Here is a 24,669-nt window from a genome sequence, read left to right as displayed (position 1 = left end):
CCTGAGAGCTGCGCGATTATCTTGTGTAAACTGGAGCAGTAGTTGAACACGAAATATAGAGCAGAAGGAATGAAAATTAACAAACTCGATCAGCAGGGCACCCATGACTCCGGTGAGCAAAAAAGCAACAATGGCGCGGATGGATACAGTGCATGCCATGTACATCACAATGAACATTACATTACTCCTTGAGATCAATAGTTTACGCACTTTTCACTAGAACTAAATTTTCCTGAGCTTATTGGCGAACGACGTTTCATTTTTTAACAATTATTGACGCAATGTTATTACCATACGACTGAATGTTTGTGCAAACTATTTTCTTCGTCGTTACTTGAAATGGGCCGCGGCACTCTCTTTCCTGCTGTGTGGACAGACTGGTGTAAGCCACGGCAGGGCTGCAGGGCGCACGTGCGCTTCTTCGAACTACGTTCTCCGAATTGTCCACCCATCCGATGGGCGCCCTTTTTTGTATTTTTTTTACTGTGCGCACCCCTTGCAACCAATGCAATCAGGCGAGTTTTTTCGAACAATGGATTTCAACTTGCTCCCGCGAGCCGAAAAAGCTGCACGTGGAGGACCTTTGAGACAGGCATTCTGTGGAGCTGAAATCACTGCTTCGTGTACGCTGGGTACGAAGACGCGTTTCAGCCAAATTTTCATCTTATTTCGCAAGGACTTATAATGATAATAATATTATTCAATCAACCAATAATCAATCAATCATTTTTAACGTATCCAAGAACAACCACAGGGTTTTTCACGCTGGCGCGCGCGAAAATAAAACAATAATAAACAACACATTACAGACTGTCCACAGAAAAGCAAATCAATGAAGAGAGCAAAAACGAGCTGTCGAAAAAAACCAATGCACAATGGGACAACAAACAAAAGAGTAGATATTCATGGAATGGGGCTGAAAAATAATGTGGAATATACACAACCGTGCCGAAGGCTTCCTGAAAGACGGAAAAGGAAAGAATCTGTGCATATGCAAATCTACGTTAGGACAGGGCAGCCCTCACTGACAAAACAAAATGACTGTAGACTATGAAAAACATAACGAATCAAGAAAGTTGAAGTTAGAGAGACTCGGTATTCTGTAAAGGATAGAGTGTTGAAAGAAGCTGGTAGGTACATGCAACTGTCGATTCTCTCTCAATAACTTGCGCAAAGTTTGAAAATTATTACAACCGAGAAGGGCAGACTCTCTCACCCTGAACTAGCTTGTAAATAAATAACAGCTCAGCGCGATTTTGCCGGTCATTAACTGGTAGCAAATATAATATTCCAACAGTGTTGAAAGGATTATAGTGAAACGATGGGGGTAAATGCTTATAAAATTTTTCTGGACTCACTCAGTGGCGCTACTACTGGATTTAGCAGGGCCATTCCAAATCAAATATGCATATGTACTCAAGTTGACGACGACATATCGCGGTGTACAACTTGTAGAAGGCTGTAGGAGAACCGGATTCTCGCGAGATGTTGAGCCAACAGGAAGAGAATGAAGGCCTCGCATGGCAGCACATTTAATGCAAGTAAAAAAAATTCAGCATGCTATCAAAAAGAACACCAAGATAACTGATCTCATAAAACTTACATAACGACACAGTATGACAGCATATGGATTTGCTGTTGAACGTTATGCGAAATACAACAACAACAACAACATTAATAATAATGATGATGATAATAATAATAATAATAATAATAATACACTCATATCATTCTGACATGGCCGAAAATATCTAGCCACATTGAATGAAATGCCAGTGTCCTGGTGCCCATGAATCTCTATACGCGAGTGTGCACTTGCGCAGTTTGGTGAGTATGTACCGGCATACATATCTTATAAGTAAGTGCACTACCGTGTTGGTGTTGAAAGGATATGTTCGCAAGCAGTTTGAATCGTTACGCGCCTGCACAGCAAAGGGCTGTTTACATAATGTAGAGTTTGGCTTAGGTATCACGCCAGCCCGCAAAAAAATGTGTCATACTAATTGTATTCACAATGCAATGTTTAGGCTAATCATGATGATGGCACGTGCGCTTTAGTGACCTCGACCAAGTAATGACACACCAATACAAAATAGAAGTTATGTGAATTCGGCAGCCTACGTTAAATGTTGCTATAAAGCTTCAGCATTTCATTACATGGTCCATTAAATATGTATCACGTGTGAGTCAGTTGCACCTTTCTTAACGTACATGTCTATGACGCGAGATTTATTTGACGCTTGAAAACATTACAATAAATTATTTGTTCACTTGTGCAATCATAAAATTTTTGATAAATTTACTATAGGCACAGCCAGGAACATTATACGTATCCAAAGGAAACGCAAGATGTATTTTGCAATAAATTAGTACAACTTCCATCTTGATTGTAATCATAATGGTGCCTGCAAGTTGCATTCACGTAAGTTCTTTTTGTTTTTCAAAATACTCCCTTAAACATTGAACTGCGCATGCAATAATAGTAAATGGCTGCTGAAAGCAATCGCAGATGAGGGGTCAACAGGATTAATAGAAATCTTGTTATATGAAGGGAGCATATAGCCATCAAAACTTTCAAATAATCAGAAATTTTGTCCACCGATGTGGAAGCTAAAAGTGCATTGAAATTACTATTTCTTGCTGCCACTTTAAACAATGCATTAATGTGAACAATATAACTTGCATGCATTTTGTCTTTACTTAATACTATATAGGATTGCTCTATAATAATAGCGAGGTTCGGAAGCTTCAATACGTTTTGTGACTTGACACGATTCTTTCCTCGTAAAACATGTCTGCTCTTGTATACATTATTTACGTCGTATTAATTGCAACTTATTGTTTCAAACCTAAATGCCATGAAAAATGTACGAGTTAAATTACACGAATGCATGCATATATGCATTCAACTCAGTTGCAACTATCACGAACACAAAGCTGACCTGAAATTTCGTTTTTTTTTTTGCATGGCAGAAAAAACATATATATTTAATACTCCTATTGTTATGAAAAATAAGCAGGTCAGCTTTGTGTACAAATTGTTATATATTACAATTCGCATAAAAGTGTGATCACGGTGCTAAATATATACGTGGTTCATGCCAAATAAGAGAGCACTTCCACATATAAGGACCCAATTGATATGTTATATATGGTGTGGCCGTGCCTTATTTGGCCGGATTTGACTCCTTATATGGGCCAACCGCGTCATATATGGCCGTATATAACCCCATACATGAACCGACTCCGCCAGATATACATCCATATATGCTTATATCTGGCCACATATGCTGCCATATATGCCTATATGTGGCCACATATGCTGCCGTATATGCTTATATATGGCCAGATATAACTTATATATGGGCCATGTATGGCGTTTCCGTAAGGGGACATGGAGGAAAGAGGGAGAGAGCGATCTGGCAACTGCTACCTGGAGGGGCACAATGCCTGCTCACTATTTCGGGAGGAGGTAAGAAACTGAGGAAACGAATATTAGAGGGAAAAAGAGAAAAGAAGATGAGGAAGAAAAAAAACGACGAAGACTTCGACGAGTATGAGTAAAAAAAGCTATAATAAAAAAGAAGAAAAAAATACCGTCTGTAAACGGGGCCCAGATCCGTTTGGTTCATAAATGTAAAGAGAGCTCGGTGGACCTGGTCGCGTCGGAAAGCACAACCGCTTGGAAAGAGGTAGTCGTCTAGGGTCACGCACATAAGTCTTGGGATTTTATATTTCTTATTCAGCAAAGACCGCTGCGTAGCAAATATGGCATAGTGCACTACCAGATGCTCAAGTGTTTCGCAAGATCCACAAGCTGCACACAACGGACTGTCCACACGCCCTTGACGGTGTAATCGTTCACGCACCAGCACAGAGCCCACTCTTAGTTTGTACAACAGCACTCGGGACCGAAGAGGCAAGCCACGGCAACAAACACGGGGAGGGAACGATCCATTCGCGACACGCTGGTCTGGGTGCTGGTTTAGGTGGTGTCGGCGTATACGCAAACGAGCGTTGTCCATCATACATAAACTTCCCGAACAGTCACAGCCATCATGGTTGCATGACGAAGCAAGGCGATCTGCTTCTTCATTGCCCGCAATGTCCACGTACAAAGGTACCCACTGTGCAGCTAGGCATACCCCACGTGACAGAATATTGTTGATGAATTCCATGATGCTGCTTAGAATAGGGCTGTCGGTTTCCTTGCTGGTGAATCGGATAAGGGCACCACGATAGTCGGTTAGGATGACAACCTACGATGCTGGTAACCCTTCTTGTACGTACTTAAGGGCGGCATCAACCGCTGCTAGCTGGGCCGTCACCGACGATGAGGTGTGCGGTATGCTAAACAACCGCCTGATATCAGTTGAAAGCAGACGAAAGCTGTAGAAGCGCTCAGGCCATCACTGCGTACAGAAGCATCCGTAAATACTTTTGCATAGTCTTCAAAGTTTTCAAATAGGTGTGAATGGGCTAATTGGTATAGTACCGAAACAGGTTGGTCACACTTTTTGCGTATTTCTCGAATTGACAGAAGGGTAGGGAAGGCACATGGGCTGCCCATATTGATCATAGTACACAAACATGCTCACGACATTCTTGTAATCTTAAGGCACTCACACTCACCACAGCTTGCCACTCATGTTTCATACCTACGTTTCAGTCACCGGGTATATATATATATATATATATAGGCACCATATTCAGACCTCCCATGTCGCTCTGACAGATACCCTTTTTTGCTACGAAACAAGTACTAAACATGCACGGCGTACGTATGAAGTGGCGGGGGCCTATTGTAAACACTTCGCCACGCATGCCTTTTATTTTTAAACATGCCTAATGTTCAATATTTTTTTATCTATAGCGAGAGGGTTGTATCAGTTGGTGCTCTGTAGTACGAGATGAATTTGAATTGGCAGTGATGTGTGTGAATCTGTAAAATGCAGTGAATCCTACATAAAGCCCGAACGGCCTTGCATGAACACATCAACGACGCACATACAGCAGGTCTAACGATGAACCGAGATTCTATCAGCGTCAAATGAAACCTGAACAGCGGCAAGCCTTTCAGCTATGGTGGCGCGCCATACAGCAACCGTCGAAAGCCGTGATGTGGTTATAGAACAAAAACTTGCCAGGCGACAACGTGCCACTCGTGCTTCCTTGTCGTTCTGTCAGACTTCTTGCGCGTGCGGTAAATAAAGTACAATAAATTTTGTTGGTGCAAAGCTGTGGAACCTTTTAGCCTCAATAATGCGCAAATAATACAAGAGCAATCGCGTGTGCAGCGGGCTGCAATGGTAGAACCACACCATGAAAAGCGTCATAAGCGTGCTTGGTTTTCTTTTCGGCTGACGACGAAAAAAGCCATGGAATATCGAGCTCCGCATCTTGAAACTTGTCACAATGATGCTGTGGTTGCTTAGTGACAGAATTGCTTTGATATTATTTACAAAAGCCCCGATAGGATGAGTGATGAGACGGTGTAGTACGGACTTCGGGATTCATTTCGACCACTTGGTGTGTTTTAAAGTGCTCTTAAATTTTAGCTCCTGTTTGTTCTTTTGCAATTAGCCCTATCGAAATTGCATCGCCTTGGCCGGCAATCCAGCCCGTGCCACCTAACTCAGCAGCCCTGCACTTAGCGTGCTGTGCTAATCCTGAGGCAGCAGGCGAGCGCCTTATTTTTTATTCTTTTGAGGGGCAGTTACAATAACATGCTAAGTACAACTATGCTTTCGCGAGTGAAAAACACTTAACAGCTCGATTCAATGGACAGAAGCGAGCAGCATGTGTCATTTCCGCAGCATGTTGGGCAGACACCACCACCGTCCGCGATCGAGCGCAAGCCTGTAGGGCGCTCGAATTTCAGCAACGCGATTGATATTTCTAGCCTTATGCCTGCGTCGAGATACGCAAGCAGTTTTCTCCTCAACATCGATTTGAAAATCGTAGCGAAGTAATTAAGTTGGGCGAGATTGCCTGCAGCGTCGCATGTTTACCTACGAAATGTCCAAGCATCGTGCTTCTCGATCTCGCTCGCAGGTTGTAAGCCGACGCTGCTTTCAAGAAGAAACGTATGCTGGCGCACCAGTTTATAGAATTAAGCATTATTTTGCGCAACAAAACAATTGCAACCTAATTTCGCTGGCACGAAACAGGTAAGTGAAACCGGCATCCTCGGTCAAAATGACCGGAGTACTACAAAACGACCGGTAGCGCAAGTGGCCCTACGTCACTAGTCTCCCGTGTTGTTTACCGTCGTCAATAATATACGGCCGCGCTATCGCCAGGCCACCTGGATGACAAAAATCTGCCGAGTTTGACGCACGCTGGTTGCCCACTCTGGCAATGCTGTGCGACAGAACGTCACCGAACCGGCTGCTAGACGAGCGCGTCGGACGTCGAATCCGGTGAAAGATCACACCGCGTGTCTCACACTTTTTGCCCTCTAGCATGAGCTGCTTCCTTCATGGGAATTTAAATGCCACGGAAACATATCCTAGCCGAAAGTGGCGGCAACCACGCAGGCAGAACACCTGTGACGAAGGCTCAGCGCAGGCAGGGGATCGCTGCATTGACAGCCTTTTTGATTTTCTTGTGGCGCCCCCTATAGTCACAGAAAGTTGCGAGTGCACACCGTCCAGTTATCACCATTGAGAGGCGCGTGCATCGAGTTCCGCAGCTCTGCGCATATATGCGTGCCTGCCCATAGTGATAAGTGGACGGCTCGCACTATACTATAGCGAAGGCTTGCCGCTGGTCGGGTTCCATTAGACGCTGATAGTACGCTACCGCGTTCGAGGACTAGGCCTCGCTCACGAGTAGGGCACGGTGATTCGATGAAATACAGCTGGCGATTACATAATGCATGCTCGTGTGCAGTTTTCTTTTCGTGATTTTTTCCATGCACAGAAATAGGTGTCCGCTATCCACGTAGTTTAAGCAACGGAGCGATGGACTTAAAGAACGAGGCAGTTCGCAGTCGCGGTTTCTGTTGCGCACATGCATTGCATGGGCATGCATGCCGTACGCCGTTTCTGTGTGTCTCCACCTCGTACGGCGCTCCCCTTTGCGTTAGTCATTTGATGGCTGCGGTCGCAAGGCGCAGAAGACAGTTATTCATAGCAGCAGCCTTCATTTTTTTTTGTGAACTACATTCTTTGCCTCACCGGTGATCGGTGCTAGCTCGCCCGATACGGCGGCTGGCGCGCAGTGCGAGCTCGCTACGACGCCGGCTTGATACCGACGGCTTAGCGAGGCCTTCTTACCGCTTAAGATGTTGCAGCGGGTGAAATGCCGGTGGCACTACGAGAAGCCACCATCGGCGGAGACGGGGTGAGTAAGTCGGTGGCGCAACTCTTGCACCGGTTGCCGGCCAGCCTGTCATGGTCGAGCGAAGCCTACTTCTGACTGCATCAAAAATTTAGATGGTGAAACTCCAGGAGCAATCGCTGACGATTGTAACAGCTAACTTTTGTTACCATTAAATTGTTCTGCGAAATTTTTCGTAACTCGGCCCTTTGAAGCGCGGCATTCGCGGTGTTTCGTTGAGGAATCGGACCGGTGTCTAGCGTGGTTCAACAGTGCGAAATATCTTAGAATGTTCTCACTAAACACCATCCGGTCGTTGCAAATTTTCGTAGCACTGATAATTTGTTACCTGTCGACAGATGTTCACATGGTCAGCCACAAAAAGCTCTGGTGTTTCACACCAACGTGCAAAAAGATACCCATACATGCACACGCACGTCATGACCAAAAAGAGTTTTTAAAACTCCTATAGAGAGTTAAACTTCCTGGGGAGTTTAACAAGGTCATGTCGTTCATAAACTCTTTCATTAGGCAACGGGCGTTTTACGATGACATGTGCCAAGTTCACTCCACACTAGGGAGTGAATAATTGGGGAGGGAGAGTTTCGGGGGCTTATATGGTGGAGAAACTCCCATATTGGCTTCTTTTTGCTCACAGTGTGTGCTAGTGGTTCCAGGATAAGCGCCATGATACGCCAAATACTGCTTTGAATGCAAGCACACGCTTCCACGCTTAAAGGGTTCCTCAACCAGCTGCGAAAATACGTACGAAGAACGAGCGCGTTATTTTCTCCCGGCCTTTGCAGTCTTTACTGCACCATTTGTGACGACAGCAGTTCGTTCACGTGACGTAAGGATGAAATGAGCTCTCTATTTGGTTGATATACATAGATATATCTGTTCTGAATTGTCGCCTACCCTCTTCTATGCAGCCGCAAGGCCAGTCTTCGTTATCACGCGTGACTATCGGGCGCGATAAACTCATTCCACTTTGCATTTGCGCCGAGATAGCATGCGTGTAGTCGAAAAGCGCAAAATCCCGACTAGCTGAACGCTCGTATTCCACTTGTTTTCTGCAGAAATAGATGGCGAGGAGGAAATAGCGCTCTGAGAAGGGTGGAGAATGAGGGAAAGAAATATCTATCGCCTTTCAATCAGGCCCCAGAAGCTCCGCGCTAGTTTGGGTTTCCAGGAACATGCACGCTCGTAGGGGTTGCCATACATCCAAAGATCCGGTGAAACGGTGCGAGGTTGATGTGAATGTTCATATTTATTGGCTTTCACAACTTTTCACAAATAAAAAATTTCACCAATGTGAAGAACGTTTCTTTTTTTTTTTGTTCGAGTGTCTTTTTTTCTTTTTATTTCGTACCATAACAGTTTTACATAACAGCCAGCGCCCCTAGTGGTACCGGCTTGTAGCTAGCGCGCTTTCGACGGAACCAGTGAGTCTTTCTCGAATAATTAATGGTAGAGGGTGAATGATGAAAAACGCAGGCAACAGAGCACGTCTGGAAACCTAAACGGACGAGAAGAATGCAGCGAATATGTTGGAGTAAGCTTTAGTTTTGTTCCCAGAGCAGTTAAAGATCGTACTAAGGAGTCTATGGAAGTGTCGAAAAAAGTGGCCTGTTTTTCGTGACAAAAACCTTCACTGCAGGAACACCGAAAAGGTTCTAATGATGGTCAGTGCACCGTATGTATTCCTGGCACTCAGCTTTCGATTGAAGTTATTCTCAACCTGCCGATATTGGCAGAACATTCTTCTCTAACTCGTTTTTACAACGCCGTCCTTCAAAAGTTTGTGCTACATTGATAAACTCTTGCTTATCGCAGTCTGCTCGGCGGCAATCATGGCTGAGTGCGTCAATCGCACAGTTTTGGGGCGCAACATCTGCGCACCATCGTAGGTGCAATGCCACGCGTTGGAGCATTTTTTTTTCAGCCCATGAAGTGGTTTCACATTATCCTACATGATGTTGCCTCCAAAACAAAACAAATTGCTGTTTCAGTTTAAATTTCTCGCTGAGATCTGGAAGTGTCTTTTGTTTTCCGTTATTTTTATTACTTTTAGAGCATTTTTAAATACGAGGGATCTGCCACTTAAATGACGAATTCGATGGAATCCGAACGTATGTCAATCTGTCGGGCTTCTTCGGAGAGGATAAAAAAATAGCATTCAAGCAAGATAATTTTGTGTTTTCTCTCAACCGTGTGTTATTGCGATATCAATTATATGGACACTATCGATAGGTTACTGTATACAAATTAGAAAGACAATCTCTAAAGATGGCCTTAAAAACACAACAGGACGCAAACTTGCAGTTGAAAAATATTCTAGGCCCATGGCAAAACAGCTCCAGTGCGTTAGACTCCACAAAAGTGCTACTGACATTCTTACGAGTCACACGCTTGAACAAAACGCTGTAAATAGTGCAGCGCGTGTGAACGACTTTCTGTGTTATGTGACTGTTATGTGTGTATGTAACTGTATGCGTTGTGTGTTTATTATTGTATATATTATTATCATCACCCGGCCCCTGAAGTAGCCTGTCAGGTGAAAAACCAGGCAAACCTCTCCAGCTCCCCATTAAAATAATTCTCTCTCTATCGATAGGTTCTCGCCGTCGCCATTGCCAGCATGTTCCGTAAATTTCTCCATTGATATTCCCACATTTCATGGGGAACACAATGAGGCAAAAATTGAGATGGCCGTGAGCGCATCATGAGTGTTGAATGTTGTCATGTTTTGCATGACACGCATGTCTTGATCATTATGTCAGGACGTGTCATTTCCTTCGTCGTCCGTTCGCGTCGTGTAATACTAAATTTGGTATATGCGAAACTAGTGAACCGGCCTCAAGCGTGGTATATAGTCCTGTTCTTACATGACAAGTCTGACATAATTATCATGTTTGCACCAGTCATATACCTTCGTCATCCATTCACGTCCCGTAATACGAAAATTGGTATATGTGAAGCTAACGAAACTGCCGCGGGCACATCATGAGTGTGGCATGTTGTCATGCTGTTAAATGACACGCATGTCATGATTATTGTATTTGCACCAGTCATGTAGCTTCGTCGTCCATTCACGTCACGTAAAACCAAATCCGGTGTATGTAAAGCTAGCGAAACGACCACAAGCGAACCATGAGCGTGGTGTGTAGTCATGACTTAACGACATGCATGCCATGATTTCGACGATAGGGTCTGTCACTTGTGTTCACCATGCAGTCATGCCATCCCATACCAGTTTTGCAGCATGTCATGTGAACGAAACCATGGCGAAAGCAGGACCATGACTTCTAAATGATGACATTCATGACGGACATGTCATGACTTTCATGTTACCACTAGTTACTTATGCTCGTTATACAGTGATATTATGCCATACCAATTCTGGTAAAGGCCCCATTATTGAATTGGCCAGGAGAGCTAAACGTCGTAGGAGGCGAGATAGATAGATAGATAGATAGATAGATAGATAGATAGATAGATAGATAGATAGATAGATAGATAGATAGATAGATAGATAGATAGATAGATAGATAGATAGATAGACAGACAGACAGACAGACAGACAGACAGACAGACAGACAGACAGACAGACAGACAGACAGACAGACAGACAGACAGACAGACAGATAGATAGATAGATAGATAGATAGATAGATAGATAGATAGATAGATAGATAGATAGATAGATAGATAGATAGATAGATAGATAGATAGATAGATAGATAGATAGATAGATAGATAGATAGATAGACAGATAGATAGATAGATAGATAGATAGATAGATAGATAGACAGACAGACAGACAGACAGACAGACAGACAGACAGACAGACAGACAGACAGACAGACAGACAGACAGATAGATAGATAGATAGATAGATAGATAGATAGATAGATAGATAGATAGATAGATAGATACGCTCAAAGTCACCGAAGTTTGCTAAAAATGCTTTGCATTTTAAAAAACCAGCTGTTAGGTTACTTCCGAAGCACTTAACTCTCAGCTGGCTGGCGTATTTTATAGTAAAAAAAGTCACAGCTTTGCCGCAAAGGCGAATGAATGAACGTGATAGCAACAATCTGAAAGGCTACGTGCAGAATGGAAAGCAGATCGAAACACGCCCCACGTTTCTAGCGCAAAAATTACGCACGAAACGTACTCACAATACGGATGCACGCGAATAAGCGTCTCGTTTGTTTTTTCGCAGAGTCTGAAAACCACGCGCTTTACGCGAACGGAGCCTGCAATGATTGCAGTGACTTTTGTGCGCCCGGTAACTACAGCAGAATCGTTCCACGTAAAGCCTGAAGCCAGCTAAGGCGCATGATACTCCCGTGCCCCCCACCGCGAGGTAAGGGCGTGCGAGAGAGCGTCGCTCCCCTTTTTTAAGCCGGGCAAAGTACGCGCAGGAGATTAGAGTGGGCGCCGCTGCGCGATGTGGCGACGTGCGCTCATTGCGCCATCTTTCTGGTAATGCCGAAAACACAGCAGCGGTAAGTGGTAGATATAAAAAGCTTGCCGTTTGAGCGGTCAAGAACGTTCCTGGGTTGGGTCAGTGTTTAACGCCTCACTTTCACGACGTAGCGGTCCCACGTTCGGCTCCGCGCGGTGAAGTGCTTTTTTTCTTTTTTTTTCTTTCTTGCATTTTCATATATATATATATATATATATATATATATGTGTGTGTGTGTGTGTGTGTGTGTGTGTGTGAGAGAGAGAGAGAGAGACGTATAAATACATGGTGCATGACATTAACGTCGACGCCGGCGGCAAAATCCAGCCGAGAGTGTCCATATATAATTGCTATCGCAATAAAACTGGACTCCTCTTTTTTTCATATTAGGGCGATGATTCATATCTAGTATGTAGCATTACAAGTTCATCCGATTAGCAGTGTCGCTGCATTAAGTTTGTCTATGTTCCACTAGTTTTTCTCCTTTCTCACGCTTCTGGCGCGCGCGCTAATCGCAGAGGTCACCGTGATCGCTGAGAACCAGCCGGTACACTTGGAGCCCACGCATCGCTACCAGTCCATGGGCAATAACGGACAGTTGCTGCTTCTACCACCGACGCCTGGCTATGGGATGCCCCAACCAGCGGCGCTCCCTGCCCAACTCCCGCAGCCACAGGGGGTGCCCTTCTCAGCGGCTGCGGCACCCTGTTGCGATGAGTGCCTCTCGCTTCAGCTGCTTTCGTGCGGAGTCGCCCAACCCCTGAGAACGGTGGCACTGCCCTCTACCGTGACCAGTCTGCCAACGCAGCCGGTACAGGTACGACGTGATCACCTTTGCACCTAATTCATTAATGTCGTTGCTACGCGACTTCACCTTTTAGAGCTTCTGGTTATACGAACGTAAAGTTTTCAGAATTCTACACTGCTGCAGCATCAAAATAAGGGGCAATGATTCGCGGAACTGTATGCTCAAACTGGATAAATTTGTCCCGCTTATCACAAGTTTTGTTAGCGGAGGCGGGAGATTTGCTTTTTCTTTGGGGGAGGGGGGGGTATCAACAGAATTGAGAACGCAGTTGGCAGCATTGACTAGCTTCCAATTCGAGTGAGGATAGACAATGGCTTGTCTTCATTCCAGGGCACCATGCAAGAATACCAGTTTTACATGCACCCTTGCTCGAGATCCTTAAAGACAGATCCCGAGAAATCCCGCAGAGCGTGCCACATGGCGAAAAGGCCTTGCTCCGTGGCTCGTCACGTCAGCTCGAGCTAATCACATGAGTACAAGACGGACAGCGGGACCTCCCAGTGTTCGGGTGCAGGATTTGTGATTGGAAACATATTTGGGCGTGCCCAGTTGCAGTAGTAAAGGGTTTGCGTACACGGCACAGTGCGAAAACTTGTAATGCTCAGTGTTCTCTTCGAAACCGATCAACGAGGGAGGTAGTCAAAATGCAATTTTTTTGGACCATACGAAAATTTTCTACAGATCTGTATATGCAGGCGCTACCACACCGACGCATTTTTCGCCATGCACACAATTTTAGCTGCCTCGACATGTCACTTTCCTCACAATGCAATTTTAAAGGCGCAGCATTTTTTTAATCGCTCAAAGTGCAGACAAACGTGCTTTGGGTGTTTAAATCTACCAAGTAATCGCCACCGTAAATCCATGTGCGGCAGTTCTCTTCTCCGTAACCTGGTATAAATAAAAAATATCCAATTTGTACGGGAGTGTATGACGAACTCGAGTGGCAGCCAAGTCACGAAATTTATTGCATGCATGATATTCTTTTCGCGTACGTCGTGAAACCCTTTCCTTCAGTCACGTGTGGCACATACCCGCATACTCCGTCCGGCCTAGAATGCTGGATATGTGTGCCACATGCATATTTACAGAATGCCATCAGATGCCTATTTTTCAACAAGTTTTAATGAACACAAAAAATGAAAATTACGTATAAATACATTTGGAGTAACATATCGCAGAGTCCCACCGATGGTTGAAGATTTTGCGGAAAAGAATTTTAGTGGTGATGCCAGGGCAATGTCAATTGTGGTTGAGATGTTGGCTACAGCTGCCAATACAATAGGTGTTACACATACGCTACTATACATATGACTCTATATTTAAGCGTTACATGCATTGCAAGTATCGTGGCATGCAGTTCACTCGATTAAACTTGCATATGTGGTGTTGCGTGTGTAGCTATACAGCTGATACAATCGTGCGCTAGTCTTTAGGCGTAAGTGAATTCCACGTCCCTCGTGAGCCCTCAATTTGATAAACTACTCCATTAACTCAAAAGCATATACACACATGTCGTAACGCTCTGGTCAAAGCGCATAATCTAGCGTGGCATGAACTAGATTCCCGCACTATATATATGTGCGAAATTGACCAACTTGGTTTCCAGAGTTTTCTTTCGTCGTCTACCATCAAAGTTTACCCCTGCACATAAATGAAGGCGGATGCTTCATTTGATAATTAAATGCCAGAGTGCTCGATTGGTTAGCGACGGAGGGAAAGCAGAAAAAGAGAGAGAGAGAAGTAGATAATAACCATGGCTCATTTTTGTTTTGTTTTTTTTGCTACTTCAAAGCTGCCATTGCCAAATTTGTTAGCTCAGACAGGGACCCATTTATTGTATCTCTGATAATATCTGAGGTATTACGTCCCCAAAACCACTATACATATGAATACCGTACTTCAGTGCTCCGAAATGTTTGATCATCTGGTGTTACTTAACGTTCACTGACATTGCACAATGCACGAACATCTGGCCCTCCATGGAAATTCGACCACCGTAGCTGGGATCGAACCCGCGTCCTCCGGGTCAGTAGCCGAGCACCGCAACCGCTACACTATTGCAGCAGTCTGATTGTATCCCTGCTGCGTACACAAAAGGCTGCACGCAGCGACGACGTTCCTTATGCCTTTCTCATATGATTAACAAGTAAATGCGGGGGCTAGAAAAAAAGAGGGATATCTCACCCCTGCGTATTCTTCACTAGAGAAAAGTAAGGGGAATGGAGGAGCTCGGTTAGGGGCCCCCGTCTTCTGTTGAACCTGGATCCGAACAAAGTCGAAACCCGCCGGGCTTCGACTCTGTTCACCAGGCCCGTGCTCCCCAAAATTTGTTTTGCCACAAGAAGAGAGTAAGAAATAACAATCTCAAGGGGGTGGTTCTTCCAAAATAAAAAAGATGCCCCCCTTCCCCCCAAAAATAATTTTTGGCAACGCGCCTAAATCCAGCACAGATATTTTGGTAGCTGTTGCAATTTTATTCCCCTTGAATAGTTCACATTAGGCACGCGTGTACAACTGAAAATATTCCTGACCCCTCCAACGCAAAATGCCTAATAAAGAAAGAGAAAAATTGTTTTGTGTTGTTATGCAGAGAAATTAGTGCGAAGAAAAGGTATCACTCAGTTCAGAGCTCCCGCGGGATCAGTAAAGTTGCTAGAGTTGGCGCAAAACATCGAAAGAGGTTCCTATGTGTACCCAAATTTCATTTCGCTGTTCCATTATTCTTACTTTCATTTAAATATTTTCCGTTTGATTGATGTGCGCCTTTCTTTTTCTTGCACACGAGCCGAATAGTCTGTACATGCATTTTTTCTATTGTTTATTACATTTTATGTATTGATCTAACCACTATATTTGTCTGAAACTATTTCTATCGTTATACTCAAACATGATTGTAAGAAAAGGAATGGTATTGAACTAGAACCCCGAACATCTAAGTTCTGTGCGCGCCATACTATATGTTGCCAGGATGCGGCGTTATAAAGACGCTAACCTGCCCGCATATTCACCACACTGCTTTTTTTTTCTCGTGTACAATTTATCGCCACCATGGGCGGTGAACACAGCATGCTTATACCACTACCGCAATACTTCGTTTCAAGGCGAAGAACTCATCAGGAAGTGGGCTGACGTGCTCGAACGAAGTGCGCCAGTGCGTCGCCCTCTGGAAGCTCTATCGTAAACTCTTTGAGCATGCCGCCTCGTTCACGACACTAAGAAAACCTTTCCAATCACTATAATTTAGCGAATCTATCATCATCGTCACCATCATCAGCTTTACTACACCCACTGCAAGGCAAAGGTGTGCCCTCTTAGCAAAGGCCTCTCTCATGGTCCGCCAATCAACCCGGTCTTGTGCTTTCCGTCGCCACGTTACACCCACAAACTTTTTAATCTCATCGTCTCACCTAGCTTTTTGTCTCCCCTTCGTTCGTTTGCCTTTTCTAGGAATCCAGTCGGTTACCCTTAATGATTAGTGGTTACCCTGCCTACGCGTAGCATGCCCGGCCCATGTCCGTTTCTTCGTGATTTTAACTAAGATATCCCTAACCCTGTGTGTCATACTTTTCTTCTTCTTCTGGCACGACACACTTGAGACATAAGCTAGTAGTGGGCAGTCTGCCGAGGAGAAGAGGGAAGTAGTTGGAACAATGACGGAGATGCATTATTAAACCGTGCTGTGTTTTTGGAACCGCGTTTCAGAGTGCTATATTTATTGGTGACCCGGACTACGAACGCGACCTTCCATGGAGCACCGTGAGCATCTCGACAGCCTCAGCCCTGGTACCACTGCCGCTGCACCCAGCCATGTACCCTCTTCGGGTGTTGTTGGGGATACTACTACCATGACGCTACCACAGCTGTGGCTTGCCGATCCCTCCTTATGGTTCATTCAAGTCGAGAAAAAGTTCCGCATTCATCGCATCACGTCAGCAGTTCGCAAACATGAGCTCCTCGTTGAAGCGTTGCCGCCACAGGCAATGGCCGAAATACGCGACATCCTCGTGGGCCCACCTGATGACACTCCATATACGACAGTCAAACAGGCTCTTCTTCACCGACTCGTTCCGCCAATGCATCGGCGCTTTCAGCAACTTCTGTGCAACGAAGAGATCGGGGACCGCCGTCCCACACAGCTTCTACGTCACCTGCACCTGCTTGGAGACCAGCCGGACGGCTCGGAAACATCCATACTACGTGAGTTGTTTCTACAGCGTCTTCCACCTACCATGCGAATGGCTCTTGTCCCAGCTCAGGATAAGCCGCTGTCGGAGCTGACAGGAATGGCCGATGATATGATGGACGTTGCTCCGGCAGTCATAAACGCTGCCCACACCTCTCCGATTTCCGAAGCAGATTCCCTTCGAGAAACGGTAAAAGATCTCGCAGCTGAAGTCACCAACTTGCGTCTGCAATTGCAGAGCATTCGCAACTTGATTGACCAGCCTCGTCTACATCGACCATCTCTCACGTCGGCTGCTCCGCAACGGCCCCTCTACCAGATCGAGCACTGCTTTTCACCGCAGAACACATGCTCTTATCACCGGCTTTTTTGTGCCGCGGCTCGCAGATGTGTGCCACCTTGCTCATGGCGCATGGGAAACGCTCCGGCTGATCTTCAATAACAGCGGCGGGCGATCAAGGCCAAGCATCAAGCCGCCTCTTCCACATCACCGACAGAACCACAGGTCTGCGCTTGCTGGTGGATACTGGAGCAGAAGTCAGCATAATTCTAGCGTCCAAAACTGGCCGGCGTCTTCGCGAGAAGTCAGCTCTTTTACAAGCGATCAATTCTTCGGTCATCGCAACTTACGGACAGAAGTCTCTGACCCTTGATTTCGGTCTTAAGAGGAAACTGCAGTGGTTATTTTGGATAGCAGACGTACGCTACGCAATCTTAGGCGCCGATTTCTCAAGGCATTTTCATGCGCTTGTGGATATGAACCGCTGTCACCTGGTGGATAGCTATACCGGCTTATCGGTCAATGGTTTTCTGTCACGCGCTACAGCCCTAAACCCCACTTTCGTGAAACCACTCACGTCACTATATACAGCTCTGCTCAACGAGTTTCCAGAGATTACAATGCAGTCTCCCATGGATAAGACCCCCAAACACACTGTGACCCACTGCATCGTTACCACAGGCCCACCGGTTCACTGCCGCCCTCGCCGACTTGGCCCTGATAAACTTCGAATTGCTCACAACGAGTTTGAGCATATGTTACAGTCGCAAATCATTCGTCCGTCATCAAGCTCGTGGTCATTGGCGCTACACATGGTTCCAAAGAAGAACAATGACTGGTGGCGCTGTGGTGATTATCGGGCTCTCAATGAAGTCACCGTTCAAGATCGATACCTGCTACCCAATATTCAGGACTGTACTGCCTTTTTAACCGGCACAACTGTATACTCGAAGATTGATCTTGTGAAAGCTTATCACCAGATCCCCGTTGAGCCTTCTGACATTCTCAAAACTGCAATAATTACCCCATTTGGGCTCTATGAGTATTTACGAATGCCTTTCGGTTCGAGAAACGCAGCTCAGACATTTCAGCGTTTTATAGACGAAGTCACAAGAGGCTTGCCGTTTTGTTTCGCCTATATCGACGATCTTTTCGTTGCCAGCAAGGACGCTGAAACGCACAAGGCAAATCTACGTCAGCTTTTCACTCGACTGCGTGATTACGACCTTGTCATCAATGTAGAAAAGTGTCAGTTTGGAGTCTCAGAGATAGCATTCCTCGGACATCAGATCACTAAAAATGGTATCACTCCTCTACCTGACAAGGTTCAAGGTATCCTCGAGTACCCGCCTCCCACGTCCAACGCAGTCTACGACGTTTTCTCGGACTCGTCAATTTTTATCGCCGCTTCATCCCTACATGCTCTACACTGCTGCAGCCTCTGGAAGCACAACTCTAGACTTCGCAAGCCGAGTCAGCCGCACTTCCCTGGGATACGGTCGCGGATCAAGCTTTTGCCGCCGTGATGACCAAGCTCGCCCAAGCCACCCTCCTGCACCACCCTCCACCAACTGCTCCCACTAGCCTCATGGTCGACGCTTCTTCAGAGGCAGTTGGGGCCGCTCTTCATCAATGAATCAATGGTGCATGGGCTCCAATTTCTTTCTTTTCCCGCAAGTTACGCGACACTGAGCGCCGATATAGTACTTTCGGACGGGAGCCATTTCGGTGTACCATCAACGGTGAATACTAATCGAGGCAGACAGTTTGAGTCAGCGCTTTTCACCTCTGTGACATCTCTACTGGGTTGTGCGCGTATTCACACAACTGCGTATCATCCAGCATCAAATGGCTTAGTGGAGAGACTCCACCGTCATCTAAAAGCAGCACTCGCCTCGCAGCCTCACGCCGAAGATTGGGTATCACACCTCCCCATCGTGCTTCTCGGCCTGCGTTCAAAGCTTCGGCCAGAACGTGCCTGCTCTGTAGCCGATATGGTTTATGGCAGCACACTCCGTTTGCCGACTCACCTCGTCAGCCCCGTTACTACGCAGAGTGTTTCGGATCCATCTTCTTTCGTCCAGCGTCTGCGGATTTTCATGCAAAACTTGCGCTCATCACTAACTTAAGCTCACACTAAGAACGACGTTTTTCTGCCGGCAAACCTACAAACATCTTCACACGTTTTTGTTCGTGTCGATGCGACTCGCCGTGCTCTTCAGCCCCACTATGACGGTCCTTTCCCAGTCATCAAGCGTTCTGAACATCATTTTACAATGCTGCGTAATGGGTATGACGACACAGTCAGCATTGAAAGGATCAAGCCGGCGCCCATTCTGACAAGCTCCGGCTGATCATTTTTTTTTCTTCTAGTGCCAACGGCCACTTGTCTGCAGGGGGGGGGGGGGGGCTATCTGTGACATACTTTTCTGCTTCTTCTGGCACGACACATTTGGGACAAAAGCTAGTAGTGGAAAGTCTGCTGAGGAAAAGAGGGAAGTAGTTGGAACAATGGCGGAGATGCATTAATAAACCGCACTGTGTTTTCGGAACCACGTTTCAGAGTGATATTCCTGGTTTGATCCCTAACCCACTCTGCTCTCATCTTGTCTCTTAAGGTTACACCTGTCATTTTACTTTCTGTCGCTCGCTGCGTCGTCCTCAATTTAAGCTGAACCCTTTTTGCAAGCCTCCAGGTGGGTAAGTACTGACAAGATGCAGCTGTTATACACCTTCCTCTTGAGGTTTACTAGCAGATTACCATTCATAATTTGAGGATGCTTGCCGAATGCAATCATTTCCATCCTTATTCCTCTAGTTATTTCTCTCTCCAGGTTCGGCGTCGCAGCTACTACCTGTTCTAAGTAGACATATTCCTGTATAACTTCCACCGTCTCTTCCCTATCACAAAGTGCGTTTTTCTGCCATGACTGTTGCACATTACTTTAATTTTGTGCATATTAATTTTCATACCTACTTTACTGCTCTCCATGTCTAGTTCTGTAATCGTGAGTTGTAATTCATCCCCTGAGTTACTCATCAGGAATTGTCATCAGCGAATCACAGGTTAACAAAATACTCACCATTATCTCTTATCCCTAACTCTGCTCAGTCTGGAGTCCTGAATACCTCCTGTAAACACGCGCTGAATAGCATGAGAGAGATCGTGTCTCCCTGCCTTTCACTCTTATCTATTGGGATTCCGTCACTTTCATTGTGGAGAACTATGGTGGCTGTGGATCCTCTGCAGACTTCTTCTAGTATGTTTATGTATGGTTATATCAATAAGGTAACAGAGAAATCTGCTGAATACAACCAACCCCTATTACATAGCTTTCATAGATTACGTGAAGGTGTTTGACTCAGTTGATACATCAGCAGTAATGCAGTCGCTACGGAATCAGGGCATCGAACCACTATACATAAACATACTGGAAGAGCGAACCCGTCAACAAGCTAATCGCTTGCAGTGTGCTGCCATCTATCAACAAACGCACAAGAAAAAGCGGCGCAGCGCTGGCCAAGTTGAGACTACTCGCGTGCCTACGCGACTTTCCGCGTAATTATGTCATTGGATTTATGCAATACAAGAACACTGTCGAATGCAATATACAAGTGAAACAAGGTGAATTTCAACTAAATGGGCCAGGCGATAAAGTTTAACACACCTACGTGACTATAACCTCGTGAAGCTGATATGTATACCTATACGGCTATGATTGAGAGGGCGAGTTGCCACGCATTTTCACGAAACCTTCGCGTGTCGCAAAAAAGAATCAGATTTCTCGTGTCAGAGAGGGTCAGGTTTATTCACCGATACAGAAAACGGGCATAGTGGTAGCGTTCATTTTTGCTAAAGCTTCAACATTGAGGCTAACATAGCCCAATAAGGCAGCGTCTGCTTACTGACCACAAAAGGACGTACCCAAATTCCGCTTGGTGGCGTGACAGTCAATGGGCATTGCGATGCACGCTCACATACAAACGCACGCAGGAACATACATATAGTTGACCCCCCTCCGTCCCCCCCACCGAATAGAATTTCTGGCTGCGCTTATTTGTAGACTTTCACAATTGAAGCAAATTTTCGATGACACTGCACACCTTTGTAGAAGGAACATAGTTGTACGCCTCATTCTTTTTCAAAAAAACGCCATGCTTCTTCATTGTCGGCTATAAAACTCCTTGTGGTCTTCTTGTTGCAGCTTTCAACAGCGTGATTGCGGTTTGCCCGTGCAAATTTTTTACCTATTTTAATGGTGCAACACGCCATCATAACAATGTAGTACCGCTAGTATGTGGCCAATGAACTGCGAGAGTAAAACTGGCAGGAGGCGAATGAAGATATTGCGATCTATTTTCGAGGTTCGTGCCAGTTTTGTCGTAACAGCGCGCTCAAGCCTCTCGACAGTTACTCATTCGTCGCAAACTGTTTGATGTAATGGGGTATCTCACGGCAAGGAATTTGTTCATAGTTGTATTTTTTTTTCAAGTCATGGTATTTGTTCAAGCCAATATGCTTAGCCCCATACTTTGTCTGATGGGCCAACTATACTGATTCTGAACATTGCAACGCTGTTGCGGCAGTGTCGTATAGCCTTCTCACCATATACCGGAAAAAGACGAAAGCTCGCACATCAAAATGTAGGCACACAAAAGAGGCTGTGCACGCTTCTCTCGCGTCACATTACCAGTGCAAGCTTGAGTCTCAGAAAAAAAAATGTTGCTCTGTAATGATTCTATGGAACAAGACTCCAGGAGACCTTTCCTTTTAATAGTAATATCAAACGAGTGATAAACCACGCGAAGACAGCAAAGAACAACCACACAGGACGAGCGCTGGTCGTTCTTTTTCGCTTTCTTCATGTGGTTTTTCACTTGTTTCATCTTTCAATCACTATAAACCAATTTCGCAGACTTTCCTTTTAGGGGACGTCTTCTAAGCCTTCCTTATAAGACTGCGTCCGCGAAGAGTATCTCTGCGATCAATATTGCAACACGTTATACGTGAAAAGTTATATTACGTTTATTGCAGAGATTACAAAACATCGAGGATATAAAATAATAACGAATGAAAACAAGCCATAGAATGTTGATATGTTACCTTTATAAAAAGCTGCTAAATTTACTTTTAGCTTGCCCTCTCCACATAAATCAAACATTCCCTATCGCCAGAAGCGCAGTAAGCTTATCACTTTTCCTCACGAGCTTATCTAAATGGTTTGCCCCGCATGAAAAACGGTGTTTTTTAGTTGTATGTGGAACATACTAAATGTTGCACAAAGTATGTGCAACAATCCTAAATATTGAGCAAAGGCCAAGCCCGACCTGATCCCGCTACCTCATTCCTAGTCCTAAGCCCGGAGCTTCAAACCCGAGCCCTACCCTGGCCTAGGGTAAAATTTATTTCAGCCTGAGCCAGGGTTTTCAGGTATGACCGAGCTATCGCGCTGTTCCACACCATGGCACACAAATGCTGAAAGCGTATTTAAAAAAGCATGGAATGAGGTTCAATAAAACTTGCTGCTGGGCGAGTTGGTTTGTACTTGGCAGGTAACTATGTTTGCGAACTTACAACACGAGAACACAATGTTTGAGCTCGTACGTATTTCCAATGTCTTTGAGTTCTAAGTGTAAAACCATAGTTACTTACCTCCTACGGAATAGGTTAAGCTAAGGGTTGCATACAATACCCAAGTTTAGTAAAGAACCAGTGTGATTGCCATGCCAAGATATCTTAGTCTTGCATTAGGGTTGCTTTACGTTTTTTTTTTGCTTAGTATTTAGTGATTAAAAGAACAGTAAGGGTTCGTCATTGTAAGATTCTGCATTTTGTCTGTCTAGTAAAATTTTATTCCCCTTTCCCATACTCCCATTAACAAGATATATTTCTAGGGCAAACTTTGTGCTTTCAGAAAGAAAGAGTGTGCTGCCAAAACTCATTAGTGCCTCACACCTCTTATGTGATGACCCCCCTCCCCCCAACCGAAACTAATGTAGGACTGCACTTCGACAGGTTTTTAACCATGCAATTATGCGCATTGCTCAGCTAGAACTATTGCAAAAAATAAAGAACTGGCTATTCGTGCGTCAGTTAACATTTTCCTTTCATCTCATGTAGGTTAAAAGACAGTTTTCCAAGGCAGTCAAGTGCAGAGTACTGCAAAGTTTCCAGTAATATTATAATAATATGAGTTCTAATGAAAAAATATACATAAGACGTGCCTTGCAGAGCGTACGTCTAATAAGAATATTTTGCCATCAATCTCGCAAGTGAAATGCAATGCTTAAGTGATGTTGCAGACAGTTAGGTTGCAAGAGAAAGGTATATTTCAACTCTGTATGCACAACATGACTATGCAAACATCGTCACTCCTGCACCAGTGACTGTTGAGGAAAGCAAACACCTTTGACAGTGGGCACTGCTACTGATTAGAGCCTGTAAATGAGAGGCCTATTCTGCACTGTCTTCAAGCTCATAGAGGTAACTTGCTGATGCTAACAGGAGTATTTCCATAAGCTAGATATAGTATGTTTGCATGCAGTAATGATCTTATGAAATTCAAAATTTGCAAGCAAAGAATACAATCAGCTTGTGCACGACGGGGTACATAGGAGATGATTGAGAGAAGCTTTGATCCTGTAATGAGCCTAATGAACTGCTGATGATGATGAGAATTATTCAATCTAGCCAAGAACAGTTATTTTTTTCTTTTTCAGGTGCTTCCCAACACCTTGCCGACATCGAGTCACTTTGCCATGAATGATGGCCGCTCTGCTTGGTGATGCCTTCGAGCAATGCCTGCATCTTCCATGCTCTCCAGCCAGTGCAGCAATGCCTCTATACAGGGCTCTTACATGGCTTCTTCTGCCCAAACCTTTTTTGCAACCCTAGCTAAAGCATTCCAATAAACACCTCCCTGAAACATGACTAATAGTACATGCAAGTTCATTTAATGTTGACAAGTTATATGGCTCTGTTACGATGGTTATACTACAGCAAGAAACGTCGTCGGTTTGCAAACTCTAGTATTACAAAGTATCCAATGCATCAAGAGTATATGTTTCTTTACACACGCCTGACGACAAGGACTGTCTACTAGGCAGCATTTTTTCACCAGAAGAATTTAGGAATATGCCATGATAGCGTGCATAACTTGGGCTAGTTGGTTTAACTTCATCGTAAATGAGTGCGAAAAGGTGAAGACACGAGATAAACTAACAGGACAGGCGTTCTTTTTTTTTTTTTGCCCTGCTTTACAATAAATCATATGAAAAAGTCAATCACTAACTATGATGTGAAATGCATTAACACGTACTGTAGAGTTTTGGCCTAAAGAGAGAACCTTATAAGCCTTATAGGGAGCACAAGTTATTTAAACAACACCATAAAGCAAACAACGCGTGAAATAAAAAACTAGCAAATGTACAGCAAGCTGTTTAATCAAAAACAAAACGCGAAGTAGACAAGGCGGCATTGCAGAATAGGATTTTTGTCTTCAAAATGAATACAGAGCAGTGTTGCGGAATGGGCGCCTCCATTCTATTCCAGTGCCATTCATTTCAATTACTAGGAATGAAAAACACTGGTCCATTCC

The 24,669-nt window shown here is 44.8% G+C and overlaps 1 protein-coding gene across 4 annotated transcripts in view; it reads left to right on the top strand.

Moving 5' to 3' along the window:
- Positions 1–24,002, top strand: part of LOC142776558 (uncharacterized) — a 313,558-nt gene extending 289,556 nt beyond the window's left edge. For all 4 annotated transcript variants that reach the window (XM_075880432.1, XM_075880431.1, XM_075880430.1 and 1 more), the window contains 2 exons: positions 12,316–12,614; positions 23,792–24,002. In XM_075880432.1, coding sequence (XP_075736547.1) covers positions 12,316–12,614; positions 23,792–23,857 — 365 coding nt within the window. In that variant the 3' untranslated portion in view covers positions 23,858–24,002. The remainder of the gene's footprint in view (positions 1–12,315; positions 12,615–23,791) is intronic.
- Positions 24,003–24,669: the final 667 nt, after the last annotated feature.

The sequence above is a fragment of the Rhipicephalus microplus genome, chromosome X (genome assembly GCF_043290135.1).
Source record: "Rhipicephalus microplus isolate Deutch F79 chromosome X, USDA_Rmic, whole genome shotgun sequence".
Lineage (NCBI taxonomy): Eukaryota > Metazoa > Arthropoda > Arachnida > Ixodida > Ixodidae > Rhipicephalus > Rhipicephalus microplus.
This window is presented reverse-complemented; position numbering and strand designations above follow the sequence as displayed.